Here is a 17,804-nt window from a genome sequence, read left to right on the forward strand (position 1 = left end):
GAGGAAATCGAGCCAAGCGAGTTCGAGCCAACGGGGTTCGACTGTACACTTTATGTACGTGGTCAGATACCATGTGTGTCATTTCAACTCCTCAGTTAACCTGTTATCTGCCGAATCTTTGATTTAGGCTGCAAGTTGTTTGCATGTGATAAGCTAAGACAGGCAAGAATTTAAAAAGGTAACATCTGATTATGTATTGGCACAAAATTTCACTGAACCAGACAACAGCTAGAACAAAATAGCTGAAATGCTTGCACAGTAAGATTTACGGGGGGAGGGGGATCTTCGATGCACTCCACTTTTATCGAATACATTATTTTTTATCGAAACATCGAATGTTTATACTAAAATCTGGCATAAATGTTAAAATAAAAAGGATGTTTCTTAAGATTATTCAAGATAATATAAACCACGACCTGAGAACTAGAAATTCAAAAATTATGTAATCCCGCCTTACCTAAATGTACATGTCTGAAAACTCCACAATAAGATTGATAATTCTTGGAGATCTGATGAAAAGATTAATGTAAACATTTCAATCTAGACAAAGATAAATGTGACTGATAAGCCCTCTCCCATTTTGTATAGACATATATAATACACGGCGTGTAATCCCGCTTTTCGCAAGAGCTGAGAGGGGTTTAGATGAATGAGAAATGATAACAAGTGCGAAGTGATACAGGTCAGCTGTTTATTTTTCAAATGTACTCTTTCAAACATTTGTCATCCCTGTATTTAACCCGCTGACCCAAATGTTTGTTCGGGAAAAAAAACAGGGGCGGAGCCAGATTTTTCTCAACGAAAGTTAAAGAATACCGAAGTTATTTCTATAGACAATCGGCATGTAATGTTTGTGAAGTGATGTTATTGTCACGCATATAAGAAAATGAGCAACTTTTTAAACAGGATGAATACTATAATATATGATGGAACAAATTGTAGTCTTCGAGAGACATAAACTTCCACCTTACAGTGAAACACATCCAATATTGATGGTGAGGAAATTCATACTTTTAGTTTCAAACCCTGATATATGACAGAACATAGCTAGACTTCAAAATAGATTTTTTTATTCACAATTTCACAAATTTGACACCCCCCCCCCATGAAATGAAAAAATCAATAATTAAAAAAAATCACACAAACAAACATACTAACAACTACTTTACTTCTCAAAATAATTCCCAAAAATGAAATAAAGTTTATACGCTTACATCCGACATTTGACTTGTAGCTGTTGCTCTTGGCGACCGCGGTCTTGGTGAGCATTATGTCCCTGAAACTCTGCCTCTTCTTATAGACGAACAGGACAATGATGCCGACGATGATCAGGCTGGAGACAACGGTAACACCGAGGATGATGCCATTCAGAATCTCTTTCTCATTGTCTGAAAATATACATAAATGTTTCAGTTATTATGTTATGGTGACTTTAAGGCGCGCAATATACAGTCGAACCCCGTTGGCTCGAAATTGCTTGGCTCGAAATCCTCGTTTGTTCGAACTAGATGTAAAGGACCGATTTTTCCTACTGAAGGTACGCAATCCCGCTTGGCTCGAACTTTCTTAGGCACGAGGTATTTTCGCCAGTCCGTGGGAGTTCGAGCGAACGGGGTTCGACTGTAGGTTGAAGCAAAAAGAAATAAATAATAAAAATATTTAATGAATTATCATGCTTAACTCATTTGGATCTTATAATCAAAACAAAAGGCGTATGATTTCCGAAAATATAAAAAAAAAATAAAAGCCTTTATAATCTATTTTTCGAATAAATAAATAAGAAATAATTAAAAAAGCGCAAAAATATCGATAATATGTTTTATCTGTTCGTAAATCATATCTGTGTTTTCATTATTAAGGTCAAATGAGTTCAACAAATAATATATTAAAATAAAAATAAAAATAAAATATGGCATAAACCTATAGTGTTGGCCTTGAATGGTCACTTTTTGATTTCTAGAAGATAAATGGGTTTCACTGTGAATGTTTTCAAATGTGTTGTCGAGTTAGAGAATTGGGCCGTAGTTTTCACGAACATATTCGAGCAGGTGCATTCAATTTAAAAGATATTCTTTAATATTTTAACACATAATCTGTGCACGGAATACACTTAATTAAACATTTTAATTGGTATACAGTCAAACCCCGTTGGCTCTAACTCGCTTGGCTCGATTTCCTCGTTCGCTCGAACTGGATGCAAAGGACCGATTTCTTTTAAATGAATGTAAGCAATCTCGCTTGGCTCGAATTAACCGAGGCTCGAGGTATTTTCGCCGGTCCATGTGAGTTCGAGCTAACGGGGTTCGACTGTAATTTGTGCTGCTGTGAATTGTGCCATTAGGTCTTGTAAGTCAAACAAGTTTCTAGACTGTCAGATCATAAATTCATGAAACTCTTTCGATTTGCCAATATTAAGATAACATTCAGGCTTTCACGTCCTACCGACGCCATTCTCAGAAAACAAAAAAAAATGTGCCGATTGCAAGTTTAATAAAATGCAAATTCCATGCACATCAAAGTTTTAGAAAATAAAGTATTTGTTTTAAAATGCACTTGTTTGTTTGTTCGAAGTAGAGCGCACCTGCTTCGATATACTCGTGAAAACAACGGCTCGATTCTCCATCGTTTGGCATGGAAAATGGTTTTAACCATAGGCAATAGAATCAGTCAGAAAAGGTTGAAAATGATTTTAACCATAGGCGATAGTATCAGTGAGCGATGGTGGAAATGGTTTTAACCATAGGCGATAGTATCAGTCAGAGTTGGTAGTTTAATTGCTTGGGGTCTAATAACATATATTATTATTTGTTTGGGGACAGAATCATATCATAGGCTATTTATATGAAAATATTTCCAAAATAGTTTTAACCATCACTGACAATTAAAGCCAAATGTTCATATAAGGCCTTGTGTTTAAATCGGCCAAGTCCAATGAAACTCGTTTAGATCTGTGTAAATGAGCGGCCAAGTCCAATGAAACTCGTTTAGATCTGTGTTAATGAACGGTCAATTCATTTGATATTTGTTTAGATCTGTGTTAATGAACGGTCAATTCATTTGCTATTTGTTTAGATCTGTGTTAATGAACGGTCAATTCATTTACTATTTGTTTAGATCTGTGCTAATGAACGGGCAATTCATTTAATATTTGTTTAGATCTGTGTTAATGAACGGGCAATTCATTTACTTTTTGTTTAGATCTGTGTTAATGAACGGTCAATTCAATTGATATTTGTTTAGATCTGTGTTAATGAACGGTCAATTCAATTGATATTTGTTTAGATCTGTGTTAATGAACGGTCAATTCAATTGATATTTGTTTAGATCTGTGTTAATGAACGGTTAATTCAATTGATATTTGTTTAGATCTGTGTTAATGAACGGTCAATTCATTTACTATTTGTTTAGATCTGTGTTAATGAACGGTCAATTCATTTGATATTTGTTTAGATCTGTGTTAATGAACGGTCAATTCAATTGATATTTGTTTAGATCTGTGTTAATGAACGGTCAATTCAATTGATATTTGTTTAGATCTGTGTTAATGAACGGTCAATTCAATTGATATTTGTTTAGATCTGTGTTAATGAACGGTCAATTCAATTGATATTTGTTTAGATCTGTGTTAATGAACGGTCAATTCAATTGATATTTGTTTAGATCTGTGTTAATGAACGGTCAATTCATTTGATATTTGTTTAGATCTGTGTTAAAAAACGCGCAATTCATTTTATACTCGTTCAGATTTGTGCTTTTCAGCAGAACTAGAAACTTTAACCGGTACGTGAAAAAATTTTTCTCTACAAGTGTTTTGAAACGTTTGATTCGAAGTGACGTTATAAAATAACGTTTCGTTACCACTGAATGGGTAAAAACACACAAAAAGTTTGTTAATAAAGTTAAACTTAAGGTTAAAGGCACTTACTCATGGATTATATGCTGGCGACGATTTTTTTAGACATTGTTGAAGTTTTATTTAAAAGTTTATTAACTTTGTATGGACAAACACCAAACAGTTAATACCAACACAGAAGGTACAATATCCATATATGAACTGAATTTTGTAAGTCTCAGACAGTTGTTAATAGCGTTACTTTCGCTCTTCTGCAAAAAGTAGCATTTTTCGACACTTCGTAAACCAGTTATTAATAATTAAATACTTTTAAAAAATTGACATTTCAGTATTTTATCAACTATAGAACAGCTTTACCTAATTATGGCTAAATCTAAAAGCGTCCTAAGCTGAAATTTTCTATCGCATCTTATAATAAAGGACGGGTCAACTTTATGACCCTCATTAATTCTGTATTTCTTATCTGCCTAATCTTACACTGCGTCCAGTAGATAAATTAGTGCTAAACTAGCGTATCCTAACGCTACTATTGCACTGAGTGGAGAAATCGATAGAGACCGTCGTTACCCTGATAAGCTCCAAAGTTGGCAATGATATAAAACAAGCACCGTGTTCAAATTTCACCCAAAATTGGTGATTTAGATGTGTCTGAGACCATTATAACACTTGAACGAGTCCCTGTAATATTCAACATTTCAACAGTTATGTTAGATATTCTTGTGAATACTGACCGACAACGGAGGTTTTGGCCGCGGCGACGAGCGGCATGTCGTCGGTGACGTTCGTCGACACTCGGACACTCCGTGAGCGGACCTCGTGCTGCGTTCCGCCGTCATCCGTATAGCTTGCCGTAGCCTGGCAGGAAGAAACAGGGGGAAATCAATCACTGGTACCGGATTTTCAAACTCAAATTATTTATAAAAAAATATCTAAAATTAAAGTGTTAATTTTTTTTTTTTCTATATTTTTTTTTATAAATGCGCGCTTTGTACTGTCTATATAATTATAAACTAGAAATAAAATGCCATAAATGTGAAAGATTATTGATTTTATGTTATTAATATCTACTTTTTACTTTCTTCATATTCTTATTATTTCTTAGAATATATAGACAGCACAAACTGCATAATTATTTTCAGAAAAAAATAATATTTTTTAATATTTTTTTTCTCACATTTCTGGCATTATTATTTTTGGTTTGGAATTATAAGATTTTTTGGATTTAAAAACAAATGAGTTTGAAAATCAGGTGCCAGTGGAATCAACTGGCTAATTAAGAAAACGTGTGTAATTTAAATGGATGGCATTCAAGTATATTTACAGGTGCTCCGTAGACACAACAAAGAAATATGTATAAATTAGGTTATTGCAAATGTCCAATACGTATATGCTTATGTCCATAATGTATTTCTTGGCACTGAAAACTTATTTGAAGTAATCTAGTTTCGCCCGTGTTGACGGGCAACTATTTTGAGATGAAGAGATAAATGGTGTAGTTTTCTTTAAACAAAGATTGATTAAGCATTTCAAAGATAAACTCGATTGAAGCGTCGATTTTAGACTTCCTGGATAATCCTCTCAGATTGCGAGATATTTGGCCGGTTTTTCAGAACTTTGATAAAGTTAACATTCTCGTTAACATTATCGTTGTTAAATTTCAAATCGTTACTTAGGAAGTTTAATGGACACATTTGTTATCTGCTATATTTCTTACAAGATTTGAGACAACTGTTTCGGCCGTTTTTGTTAATGCTCTTCATCAAATAGTTCACGGTAAAAAGTTAACAACGATGTCGTAAATCACGTTGTTAACTTTAACAAAGTCCTGAACAACCAGCCCATTATTTGTACCGTCGAACCCCGTTAGCTCGGACACACAGGGACCGGCAAATTACCTCGAGCCTCAGAAAATTCGAGCAAAGCGGGAATGTTTACCGTCAGTAAAAAACGGTCATTTACATTTATTTCGAGCCAGCGAGGAATTCGAGCCAAGCGAGTTCGAGCCAACGGGGTTCGACTGTATTTCAATAAACACACATGACGTTTGTGGCTTTTGGAATCATTTGTATTACACAAACATTTGCTAAAACATGCACAGAATCAGCCCATTGTTTGTACTTCAATAAACGCGCATGACGTATGTGGTCATTGGAATCATTTGCTAAAACATGCGCAGAACATGTTGAAAGAACTCACAAAGACTTCATAAATGCTATAGGGTCGTAGATGTAATGTGTGCGACGTCCCTCTCAGCTCGTACATGTGACGTCCACCATCCACGTGTCGACTGTGATCCACGTTGGCCCACACCAGCCGGTAACCAACCTGGAGGGAAATCATCATCATCATCATCATCATCATCATCATCATCATCATCATCATCATCATCATCATCATCATCATCATCAACCACCACCATCACAACCACCACCGCCACCACCACCACCATCACCACCACCATCGCCATTATCATCACCCTTATAATCATTTTCATCATCATCATCATCATCATCATCGTCATCATCATCATCATCATCATCATCATCATCATCATCATCATCATCATCATCATCATCATCATCATCATCATCATCATCATCACCACCACCACCACCACCACCACCACCACCACCACCACCACCACCACCACCAACATCATCATCACCATCATCATCACCATCATTATCACCATCATAAGCAATTAATCGAGGCCAACGAAACAACCTTAAAGTAATAGTTTACATGTATATGATTGTCTTGGAAGAACCACTATGCTTCTCATGTTTTCTATTTTACCTGTGCGAGGTCAAAGGGTTCGGACCATTGAAAGTCCACCGCTACAAGGCTGCTTTGCTCATCAAACGCCTTTCCGGTCGCCGTCAAGTTCCAGTCTGAGAGATGAAATAAAACAATGACCATGTATGATTGGGCATTTTTGTCAGACCTGCAACCTCCCGTTTGCTATATAATGTATATAATTTCGTCAAAATATCTGCATTTCGTTCGAATTTATTTTTTTATATCGTGCGAACACAGTTGATCTTAAAGACATGTATTTTATTTCAATATCGTTTGAAACAAGGAGTGGAATTTGCAACTGTTCAATAATTGTTACAGTATAGGTTTATTTATATGCCTCGTTCAAAATTGAAATTCTATACAAAATAGAGAAACACGAGCAAATGTACATTTCAAAGTTATGACCATCCTCTGAAATATCTAGATAATTTTAAATGTTATAAAGGTCTCCATGTGACTTATGTTTACGGGTAAATCGCAGAAACAAGAGCTCCCAAGAGCATATGCACGCCAACGCTCGTCTGTTTTTTTTCCTTGCTGAACAAGGGGAATAACTCAAGAATTATGAGAGACGGAGTTTAACTTCCTTGTTTTACATGTGCGTATTTTGATTGAAGTACATTAAAGCTGCACTTTCACATATTGAACGTTTTAACAACATTTTTTGTCTAAGTACGAGCCAATTTATAAGAAAATGCATTGAATATCAGTGATTGAAGACAGCTGACAAAAACTCGCAGATTTTTATATAAGTTCAAAAATGATGCTTCATACATTCTTTTTAAACCTTTAGTAACGCTTTTAGGCATAACACATTAATTTTCGAACTAAAACATGGATATCTGCGATTTATTTTGTCAACAGTCTTGTATCACGGATTTCCTTTCCTTTTTCGCATCAATTGGCTCATTCCAAGACAGAAAAAAGTTTTCAAACCTTTGTCAGCAGTCTTACATCACTGGTTTGCAGACTTGTCGGAAAAATTGGCTCATTCCAAGACAAAAAAAGTTGTCAAAACAGAAGGTGTAAATATCTCGAGTCACGCTTACGACAATGATTTTATGACAATGTCTTGACATTTTTTTTGGAACCAGACGAGCTAAAAATCGCTTTTTATTACCAAGGCCGTGTGGTGACGCGTCATCATAACCGCCATGGACCAGACTCATGTCCAACTCTACAAAAGACAAAACAAAGTACAAAAAAAGAGGAAATAATACTTAATGTTCAGTCTACATGCTTGTTATCAAAGTATAATATTACAAAATCTACCTGGTGTAGTGTTTCAATAATTATAGCAATTATAAAGAGTTGAAGCACGTGTATGCTTTGGTTTCAGTAATTATTTTTCTAAACTTGTGCGTAAAGACAATTTGATATGAAAAATAACTTCGCAATATGTTTACCTTTCCTAAGGCAACTTAATTGTGTTTTTTTTATCAATAAATGCTTATACAGTCGAACCCCGTTGGCTCGAAGTCCTAGGGACCACCAAAATAACTCGAGCTTTGGAAAATTCGAGCCAAGCGGGTATGCTTACATTCAGTAGTTGGAAATCGGTCCTTAACATCCAGTTCGAGCCAAAATAAAATTCGAGCCAAGCGAGTTCGAGCAGACGGGGTTAGACAACATTATAATAATCAGTTTTATAAAAAAAATCATACTGAAAACTATCTATTAGTTATTTTTTATGTGAATAAAACAATTACTATGAACACATAAAATTGCAATTGCAATTGCAATTCGGTTATATCGAACACCCGTTACCTTGAAGTAACTTCCATGTTTGCAACGACTTCGACATAACGAGTTTCGATTGTGAGTAAAAACTAAACAACTTAGATACTATCTTACCATTGCCATCCTTTTTAATAGCCGCAAACTGTCCGGTACCAATATTTTCCAACGTTGTCTTAGGAAATGGTGTCGTCGTTTTTCTGACGTTGACAACGGTTGCGGCCTGCACGCCACTTTCGCACTGAGCATCGTTATACAGGAGCGTTTTTTCACACGTCGGGGTATAAAATTTGATTTCGCCATGCCATGCCTCTTTTTGGGAAAAGAGGTAGATCTTTACGTGGTATTCCGCGTTAAATGCTATGTCGTCGAACGTTACGTCCGGCTGTAAAATGAAGGGCTCGCAATGATTAAATGAGATAAAATACACGAACACTTACAGTCGGACCCCGTTGGCATGAACTTGCTTGGCTCGAATTTTTCGTTGGCTCGAGCTAGATATAAAGAACCGATTTTTTATACTGAAGGTTAACAATCCCGCTTGGCTCGATTTTCTGAGGCTCGAAGTATTTTCGCCGGTCTCTTGGAGTTCGAGCCAACGGGGTTCGACCGTATATACATATAGATATTATTACTTATTAAGGAAAACATTTTGAACACTCCATTGAGTATAACTCTAACGATTTGTTTAATTAAATAAATGTTTAAATAAATGGCAAAAGAGTGAAGTTGTGCGCATTTAGCTAACTATGAGAAATTGGACATTTAAGAAGTGAATGTCATGCTGACACTACATTTGACATTAGGCATCTAAAACATGAATGTAATGCGGGCACTACATTGGACATTAAACATCTAAAAGATGAATGGCATGCTGACACTACATTGGCCATTAGCCATCCAAAAAAGAATGTCATGCTGGCACTACATTGGACATTAGCCATCCAAAAAAGAATGTCATGCTGGCACTACATTGGACATTTACGAGATGAATGGCCTGCTGACACTACATTTGACATTAGATATCCAAAAGATGAATGTCATGCTGGCACTACATCGAACATTTACGAGATGAATGTCATGCTGGCACTACATTGGACATATACGAGATGAATGTCATGCTGGCAGTACATTTGACATTTACGAGATTAATATCATGCGGGCACTACATTGGACATTAGACGTCCAAAAGATGAATGTCATGCTGGCACTACATTGGACATTAGGCATCCAAAAGATGAATGTCATGCTGGCACTACATTGGACATTAGACATCCAAAAGATGAGTGTCTTGCTGGCAGTACATTGGACATTAACGAGATCAATGTCATGCTGACACTACATTTGACATTAGTCATCCAAACAATGAATGTCATGCTGGCACTACATTGAACATTTACGAGATGATTGTCATGCTGGCAGTACATTGAACATGTGCGAGATGAATGTCATGCTGGCAGTACATTAGACATTAACGAGATGAATGTTATGCTGACACTACATTTGACATAAGTCATCCAAACAATGAATGTCATGCTGGCACTACATCGAACATTTACGAGATGATTGTCATGCTGGCAGTACATTGAACATGTGCGAGATGAATGTCATGCTGGCAGTACATTGAACATGTGCGAGATGAATGTAATGCTGGCAGTACATTAGACATTAACGAGATGAATGTTATGCTGACACTACATTGGACATTATACATCTAAAAGATGAATGTCATGTTTGCACTACATTGGATATTGGACATTTACGAGATGAATGTCATGCTTGCACTACATTGGATATTGGACATTTACGAGATAAATATCATGCTGACACTACATTTGACATTAGACATCCATAGATAAATGTCATGCTGTCACTACATTTAACATTATACATCCACAAGATGAATGTCATGCTGTCACTACATTTAACATTAGACATCCAAAAGATGAATGTCATGCTGACACTACATTTGACATTAGACATCCAAAAGATGAATGTCAAGCTGGCACTACATCGGACATTTGACATCCAAAACATGAATGTCATGCCGGCACTACATTGGACTTCAAACATCCAAAAGATGAATGTCAAGCTGGCACTACATCGGACATTTGACATCCAAAAGATGAATGTCATGCCGGCACTACATTGGACTTCAAACATCTGAAAGATGAATGTCATTCTGGCACTACATTGAACATTTACGAGATGAATGTCATTCTGGCAGTACATTGGACATTTACGAAATGAATTTCATGCTGACACTACATGTGACATTAGACATACATGGATAAATGTTATGCTGGCACTACATTGGATATTAGACATCCAAAAGATAAATGTCATGCTGACACTACATTTGACATTAGACATAAAAAAGATGAATGTCGTGCTGGCACTACATTGGACATCGAAAATATGAATGTCATGCTGGCACTACATTGGACATCGAAAATATGAATGTCATGCTGGCACTACATTGGACATCGAAAATACGAATGTCATGCTGGCACTACATTGGACATTATAAATCTAAAAGATGAATGTCATGCTGGCACTACATTGGACATTAGACATCAAAAAGATAAATGCCATGCTGTCACTACATTGGACAATGGACATCGAAAAGATGAATGTCATGCTGGCACTACATTGGACTTTGGACGTTCAAAATTGAATGTCGTCCTCGCACGACAATGGACATTCAACATGCTATTTTTGAATGTCCAATGCGGTATCTTTTGCATTGTTGGACCAAAGATCTTTATCAGTCAAATAAATAACGTTAACATGCCTGTTTTGTGGCATCCGCGACGACGAGTTCCGCCATGTGGTTAGGCGGCCGGTCGCAGTCGCACTGGTTAAGGAAGAGGTCCACCTGGTACTCTATCCGTTTACCGGCCCTCGCCACAACTTCCGGGTTTGTCCATGCGAGGCGCGGCACCAGCCGTCCATCAATAACCGGCATGGTGAACGTCAGATTGAGCGTGGAGTTGTACTCAATCACGGCACCGTCTCCGTAGCGACTGGGAAGTGAGTCACCGACCGGAATTACTCCTGAACGAAGGAATAGATATATGACATGAAGTAAAATCTTAGTGATTAAGAATGGGTTGATTAAGCGGAGCGAACAAACCCTTCTTGATATTTGCACTTAAGTTTAGGTCATCTGACTCCGAATACAACCTCATTGGCTTACACATTGTCAGCGCAGAATCTGACGCAGGGAGTCTGTATCGGTGTAGTGGCAGTGGGCGACACTCGCGAAAGTTGAAATTCTTAATGATTAAGACTACTACTTAATAATTGCTCATCTGCAATTGCATTGGCTAAAAATGTTGTCTGTATTATAATTATACGTTAAGTGATAGGGTAAGTATAAGTGACCTGATTATCGGGTAAACAATGCAAGATGAATCATATCCGTAACGTTCATATCACATATCACGCCGACACCCCATTTAGTTCAAAACATGATATGCTATTCGTGTGTGGGTGGCAAAAAGGTAGGGATTTTAAATTCTCTAAACTTAAATCGTCGATTAAGGTAGACCCCCTCCCCCCCCCCCCGCCCCCCCCCCCCCCAACTAATTAAGTTCATTTGGCGACCTCGTTGTAGCGGCTGGATAGAGAGCTACACATGTTATAAGGCTCAAATTACATTAATAAGTTCGTTAGACGACCTCGCTTTATGCGACATTGCTGTAACTGTACGTGTAATTAGCCTCAAATAACACTAATTAGGTTCGTTTTGCGACCTAGATGTACCGACTGGATAGCGAGCTGCACATGTTAACAGGGTAACATTACACGAATTAGGTTAGGCGCGTAGCTGTCTATACACGAGTACGCGGTTAAATCTACATGATTCTGACTTAAACAATCAAAAAAATCTGCCAAAGTTGCAGTATGCATACATGACTACATGATTCTTAAACTGCCCGTCTCCATACTAAATAAAGCACTTCAGAACGCCCAGAATGCACCAGATTGCACCATTGTTTTAATACTTTTCCGAAGGGGCATGCCCTCGAACAATCGTAACACAATTATGAATCCACGTGAATAGAGGGCTAGCTACGCCACTGATGAGGTTCGGTTACCTTTTTGCGATTAACTAATGCACCAGTAAATTGTAACCACGCCCCCCCCCCCCCCCCCCAGGTCCGGGGATTAGCGGGGACTTTGACTTCGGTCCAGCCTAGCCCGGGCAAAATCCCCGCACTGCAGGAACAAACTGCTGGTAAACCCCCCGCCAAATTTCCCCGCACCACAGTGACCCTAAGTAAGGCCCATTCCCTGCTATATTTGGCGCGAAGACAAAACCATCGCATTCACCCGGCACTGCGGGACCAACTGGAAGGTAAAAACACGGCCATTTCCCCGGCTATCCCCGGTATACCCCCCGGACCTGTGGGGGGGGGCGTGGTTACAATTGACTGGTGCATAAGTCAAGAGTGATGAATGGCAAGTTATTTGAGGGTTTGCTATTAACCTCCGTTATACTTCAGCTAAGAGCGTAAGTGTAGGTGAACCGGTTCATTCATTACAATCTCATTACATGATAGGTAGGTGGCAAAAGGTTGCAAGTACTTAACGATTTGAAGGAACTTCTTAAGAGTGAACTAGGGCTTGTAAGCAGAAATAGGTTATATAGCGTACAAGTAGAAAAGCGTCTTATTGTATTATGAAGTAAGCAAGATATATGACGTCATAGTCTTGTGACGGAGAAACAATGGCGGCGCCAATGGTGGTATTTGTGTTAAAGGTCATTGGTTCCTTTCCGCTAATTTATGTTTCTTTTGTGCAGACGCGCAGCATATTAAACTCTTAACACCCTACCCCCATCCCCCCGTCGAATTTTATTCCACAATCGGGGGTTTTGGTATGACAAAATCTTCGACCTGTCAAAAGTTTATAACGCAACTGCGTACTTCAGCTCATTTCCTGCTAAAGAAACCTTTTTTTTTTCGAAATTTCTCAAAGGTTTTATGGAAACACATTCTCTAGAGAATCTGCTTTTAAAGCTGCACTCTCAGATTGACAATTTGGCATTAACCTCCCCCCCCCCACACACCATTTTTTGTCTCAGAATCAGATACTTTCGCCGTCAATGCCTTCAAATCAGTCATGAAAGATTATTCATTATCAAACATATCTGAATTGTGTGGACAGCTGCCAAAAATATCTGTTTTCTTTAAGCAATAGTGACGCTTTTAGCCATAAAACATCAATTTTCGAAGTTGTATATGAAAAACTGCGATCTAATCTTGTGTCAGCAATCTTATCTCACTTTTAACAATTGTCACTGGAAAATAACGCAAAAAGCGCTTATTCTAAGATAAAAAAAAATAGTTGTCAAAACGGTCAATCTGTGAGAGTGCAGCTTTAAAGAAAGAAAACACTTTAACGATTTTAAATTACTTTGTTGATATCATGTGGAAAAACAGGTTGAGATTGAGATTTGACTTATGTATTTTTAAGATATTGAGGTAGCACTGGTCGACACGTGTTGTTTTAACAAACGTTGAATATGGAGGACAAAAAAATGTTGTTCGCATTAAAAGAATCATTATTTGAGATTGTATTTATCGGCGGATACCCTCAATACATTAATACGCTGAATTTATGAAGTAAATTAGAATCAAATACCGTGGTTGCCGACGATTGATTGTTTGGGCTTTACATAGCTACTACAAGATGCAGTACAGTTGAACCCCGTTTATACTACATGTAAACAAACCCCGCTTCGCTCGAATTTCCTGAGGCTCGAGTTATTTTCGCCGGTCCCTGTGAGTTCGAGCCAACGAGGTTCGATTGTACCTGTTTTTTTAGGATTCCTGATTGATCATTAGTTGATTAAGACATGTTTTCTACCATGGCTGATACATTTCTATCATTACCCATATATTTTTTCTAGCCATTGATACCCCACAGCACAACAACAGAAACCTATTCCAAAATAAATACCATTTATTTGTGCCTCATACTATCCTTAATGAAGATACGCAGTCATAAAACATGATACGGATCCAATGTTGATAGAACCCAGCGCGTCTCCAGTCAATGACCGAAGGATACTTCGGGGAAACAATTTTGAATGACATGAAAGCTTCATAAACACCTAGTTGGTCTTTATTAATGATTGTGCTCCTGCCAAGTTCAACAAATAAGTTCTGAACTACCCACTACAGCATAAAATGCGTACTTAGGAACCTAATGGGCGAATGAAACTAATAACCCTCTCAAAACGTATTTGCCGAAACCGGTTGATGATAATTGTGGTGATGTTTATCATTATGGAATATATAATGAGCTCATAATATTTTCCGGACATTGTACCTTCACGAAAGGTAACCAAGCCAAGGTCATTTAAGTACAGAAAATGGTTGCTATGCAACCGACATGATACGACTTTAACAGCATAGCAAGAACATTCTTTTAATAATGTTATGGCAATGAACATTAAAGTGACTCGCTCATGTTTTTGGACCAAAAATTAGTTTTCCCGAAAATGCATCTGAAAACACTTATTTTATCATTATTTTACTCTATGATATTGAATTTGCAGAAATTAATACAGTTATAGCATAAAAAGTATTTTTGTTTTAATGTGGTTCCAACCCACGCCGGAAAAGTCAAGAAAAAACAAACTAGAAAAACAGCCGGCTAGTCCACAAGGCCACCGGGACTTTAACTGAAATGGTGGATATGTTGACCTGTTGAGGATACATTGATAGCATCACGTGATAATGTCTATCATCCAATCACGCGACACCACAGCCGTAATTAATTTTCAATCGCATTATAACCGCTAATGAAAATTGTGGTCTTCAAAGACGATATTTGAGCAAATATCAACATTTGCTGAAGGGTTCCAGCTTTTGGTATTTTTGTTATAACACTCCTAATGGTTTGTCACACTTTTTATTGTATTTAAAAAAACAAAAGAGTATTTTAAAAACCATGAGCGAGTGACTTTACGACCAATATTTCAAATATTCATTATCATAAAGATGTAGATTATACTCAAAAGTCGTCTGTATCAGAAACAAAGAAAACATAACAACGATAAATGTCTAAGTTTTGAATATAGGCTGATAATATTGCATGTGTTTAATGTTAAACAAAACTGAACATACCTAGAGCCGTTCATTTGTCTAAAAACACGCCTTATTCGCCAAATATAAGCATTGATTTTTTATACATCTAAAACGGCTATGTAATTAATTTGCAAATATTTCATTAATTGTTTTGTGTTTTTAAGGCTTTTTTTCAAATTAAGTTTTTTTTTACTTGCTTTTTTTCATAGTGAACAAACAGCAACTGACAGGTACTTGAGAAGAGAGATTTATTTTTAAATCCAAGCCTAAAATGATTCAATTATCAATAGCCTAAATAAGGCTTTTTCCGCGAAATAAGGCGTTTTCCGTGTCTTTTGAAATAGACAATTAACGAAAGATCTCTATTTTTATCTTTAATTAATGTTTCATCATGAAATAAACCATTTTTACACATTTCAGGCGATGTTTTTGTTATTTATATTAATATTGGACTTTATAAAAGGCATTATTTCATCGAGTAAGCAAGAAATGAAATGTTTTCACTTTCACTTGAAATTAATTAATATTTAGTTGCAAAAACGCGCTAAAATATTTATTACCTAAATCAATTCCGGAAATGACGTGTGTCGGACCGCTGTGTGAGCGTTGTCGTTTGAATTTGACAACAAAACGGGCACAAAACGGTAAAATATATGACTGATACCAACACCACCAGTAAGGAAATACACTAACAGTCGAACTCCGTTGGCTCGAACTCGCTTCGCTCGATTCCCTCGTTGCCTCGAGCTGGATGTAAAGGACCGATTGCTTTACACTGAAAGAAACCATTCCCGCTTGGCTCGAAATTTCCGAGCCTCGATGTATTTTCGCAGGTCCATGGTAGTTCGAGCCAACGGGGTTCGACTGTATAATGGTCACTTAATAAAGTACTGACCTTTATCCCAGGGAACCTGGTCAGATATTGTGGAATTGAAGCGTATCTGGGCCACCGTCCCCTCCTCTCCCACGGCGAGGAGCCAGAACTCGGGATCGTAGGGCAGTTGGAGGAGGTCCAACACGGCTTCCGTAGAACTCGTCTGAAAATGAAACCAGAAGTAACATTGAATACATGATGACGTACACATTTTGAAAATCAGTACAATATATTGTATTGTTGACTTTGAAGATGGTTTAGAGCTACCTTGTTAAATATTTCGCGATTAGTTAATATATAATTATCTCCGTTTCAAAATTGGCGTATGATCGTCTGCTTGTGAGAAAATTGTCGTTTGGCGTATGAATATTGGCGAGAAGGTACGGGTTTTCCAAATCGTCATTGTTTTACGGTCGCTACTGTATTTATGTTATTAATTCACCATCCAATCAACACTACGGACATTTACGTTGAGAAACGAACCAATACAATATGAGAAAACAAATCGCTATTATTACATTTTAGGCATTCTAATCCAACAACAAAAAGTGTACGTTTGTATTTCAACGCTTCTTAAATAGTTAACTTCTGGGGTGGAATTCAATATATTTTGGTTTATTATGGTCTAGCAATGCTGTCTTGAATGTCTCTTAACCCATGAGTTGTATTAAATATGCATATTTAAGTCAATCTTATGGTCATACATCACCGTATATCGAGCAATCCGATAAGCTACATCAATCTTATATTCAATTAAGACCAATATTGAATACCACCCTAGACCTAAATTTCATCTTAAATACAAACAATTTGTTATAAATTGAACTCTGCTTCCGATCGTCGGATAACTAGAGTTCTTCACATCGGATGTCTTGCCTGTCGGAAGCGATATTTTTTAGTAAAGGTCGTCAAACATGGGGCTTTGATCTATTGACCCCACAATCAATAGGAGTCGTCTATTCACCATTTCCAATGTGCATACCAAGTAAAAAAGACTAAGCCAGTATTCATAAAACATCTTAAGTCTTTCCAATCTTAAGACATTTTTCTAAGTCAAGTATCTCATAGATGATATGACATAATATCTAAAATATGTCTGAAACTTTATTTAATATACATACTTTAAAAAAAAAAATTGTTTTCATATGCTTTGAAAAAAAATAAGAAATCGACTTAAGTTAATAAATGACTTTAGATGTTTTATGAATCCGCCCCTGTTCATCAAGTCGTTCAAAAGATTTTGATCGGAAACAGAAGTGTTTCAACATGGACAATAGGGACGACGACGCAGGCGAAAATCATCCCTATTTGTCAGACAGTTTAAGACGACGACATCGGTATATTTATAAGTAAATGCATGCGTTAGCCTTTTATTATTAGGTTAATTTCCAAACGTTAGCATTTGAAAGCACTAGGTCACTGTATTCCGCCAGGTGGT

The 17,804-nt window shown here is 37.1% G+C and overlaps 1 protein-coding gene across 3 annotated transcripts in view; it reads right to left on the reverse strand.

Annotated features, from left to right (window-relative positions):
- Positions 1–17,804, reverse strand: part of LOC128207335 (uncharacterized) — a 94,223-nt gene that overhangs the window by 24,191 nt on the left and 52,228 nt on the right. For all 3 annotated transcript variants that reach the window (XM_052910186.1, XM_052910187.1, XM_052910188.1), the window contains exons 7-14: positions 16,388–16,529; positions 11,184–11,446; positions 8,507–8,774; positions 7,773–7,829; positions 6,650–6,744; positions 6,050–6,178; positions 4,585–4,708; positions 1,215–1,388 (exon numbers count right to left, since the gene is read on the reverse strand). In XM_052910186.1, coding sequence (XP_052766146.1) covers positions 1,215–1,388; positions 4,585–4,708; positions 6,050–6,178; positions 6,650–6,744; positions 7,773–7,829; positions 8,507–8,774; positions 11,184–11,446; positions 16,388–16,529 — 1,252 coding nt within the window. The remainder of the gene's footprint in view (positions 1–1,214; positions 1,389–4,584; positions 4,709–6,049; positions 6,179–6,649; positions 6,745–7,772; positions 7,830–8,506; positions 8,775–11,183; positions 11,447–16,387; positions 16,530–17,804) is intronic.

Source organism: Mya arenaria, chromosome 11, assembly GCF_026914265.1.
Source record: "Mya arenaria isolate MELC-2E11 chromosome 11, ASM2691426v1".
Classification (NCBI taxonomy): domain Eukaryota; kingdom Metazoa; phylum Mollusca; class Bivalvia; order Myida; family Myidae; genus Mya; species Mya arenaria.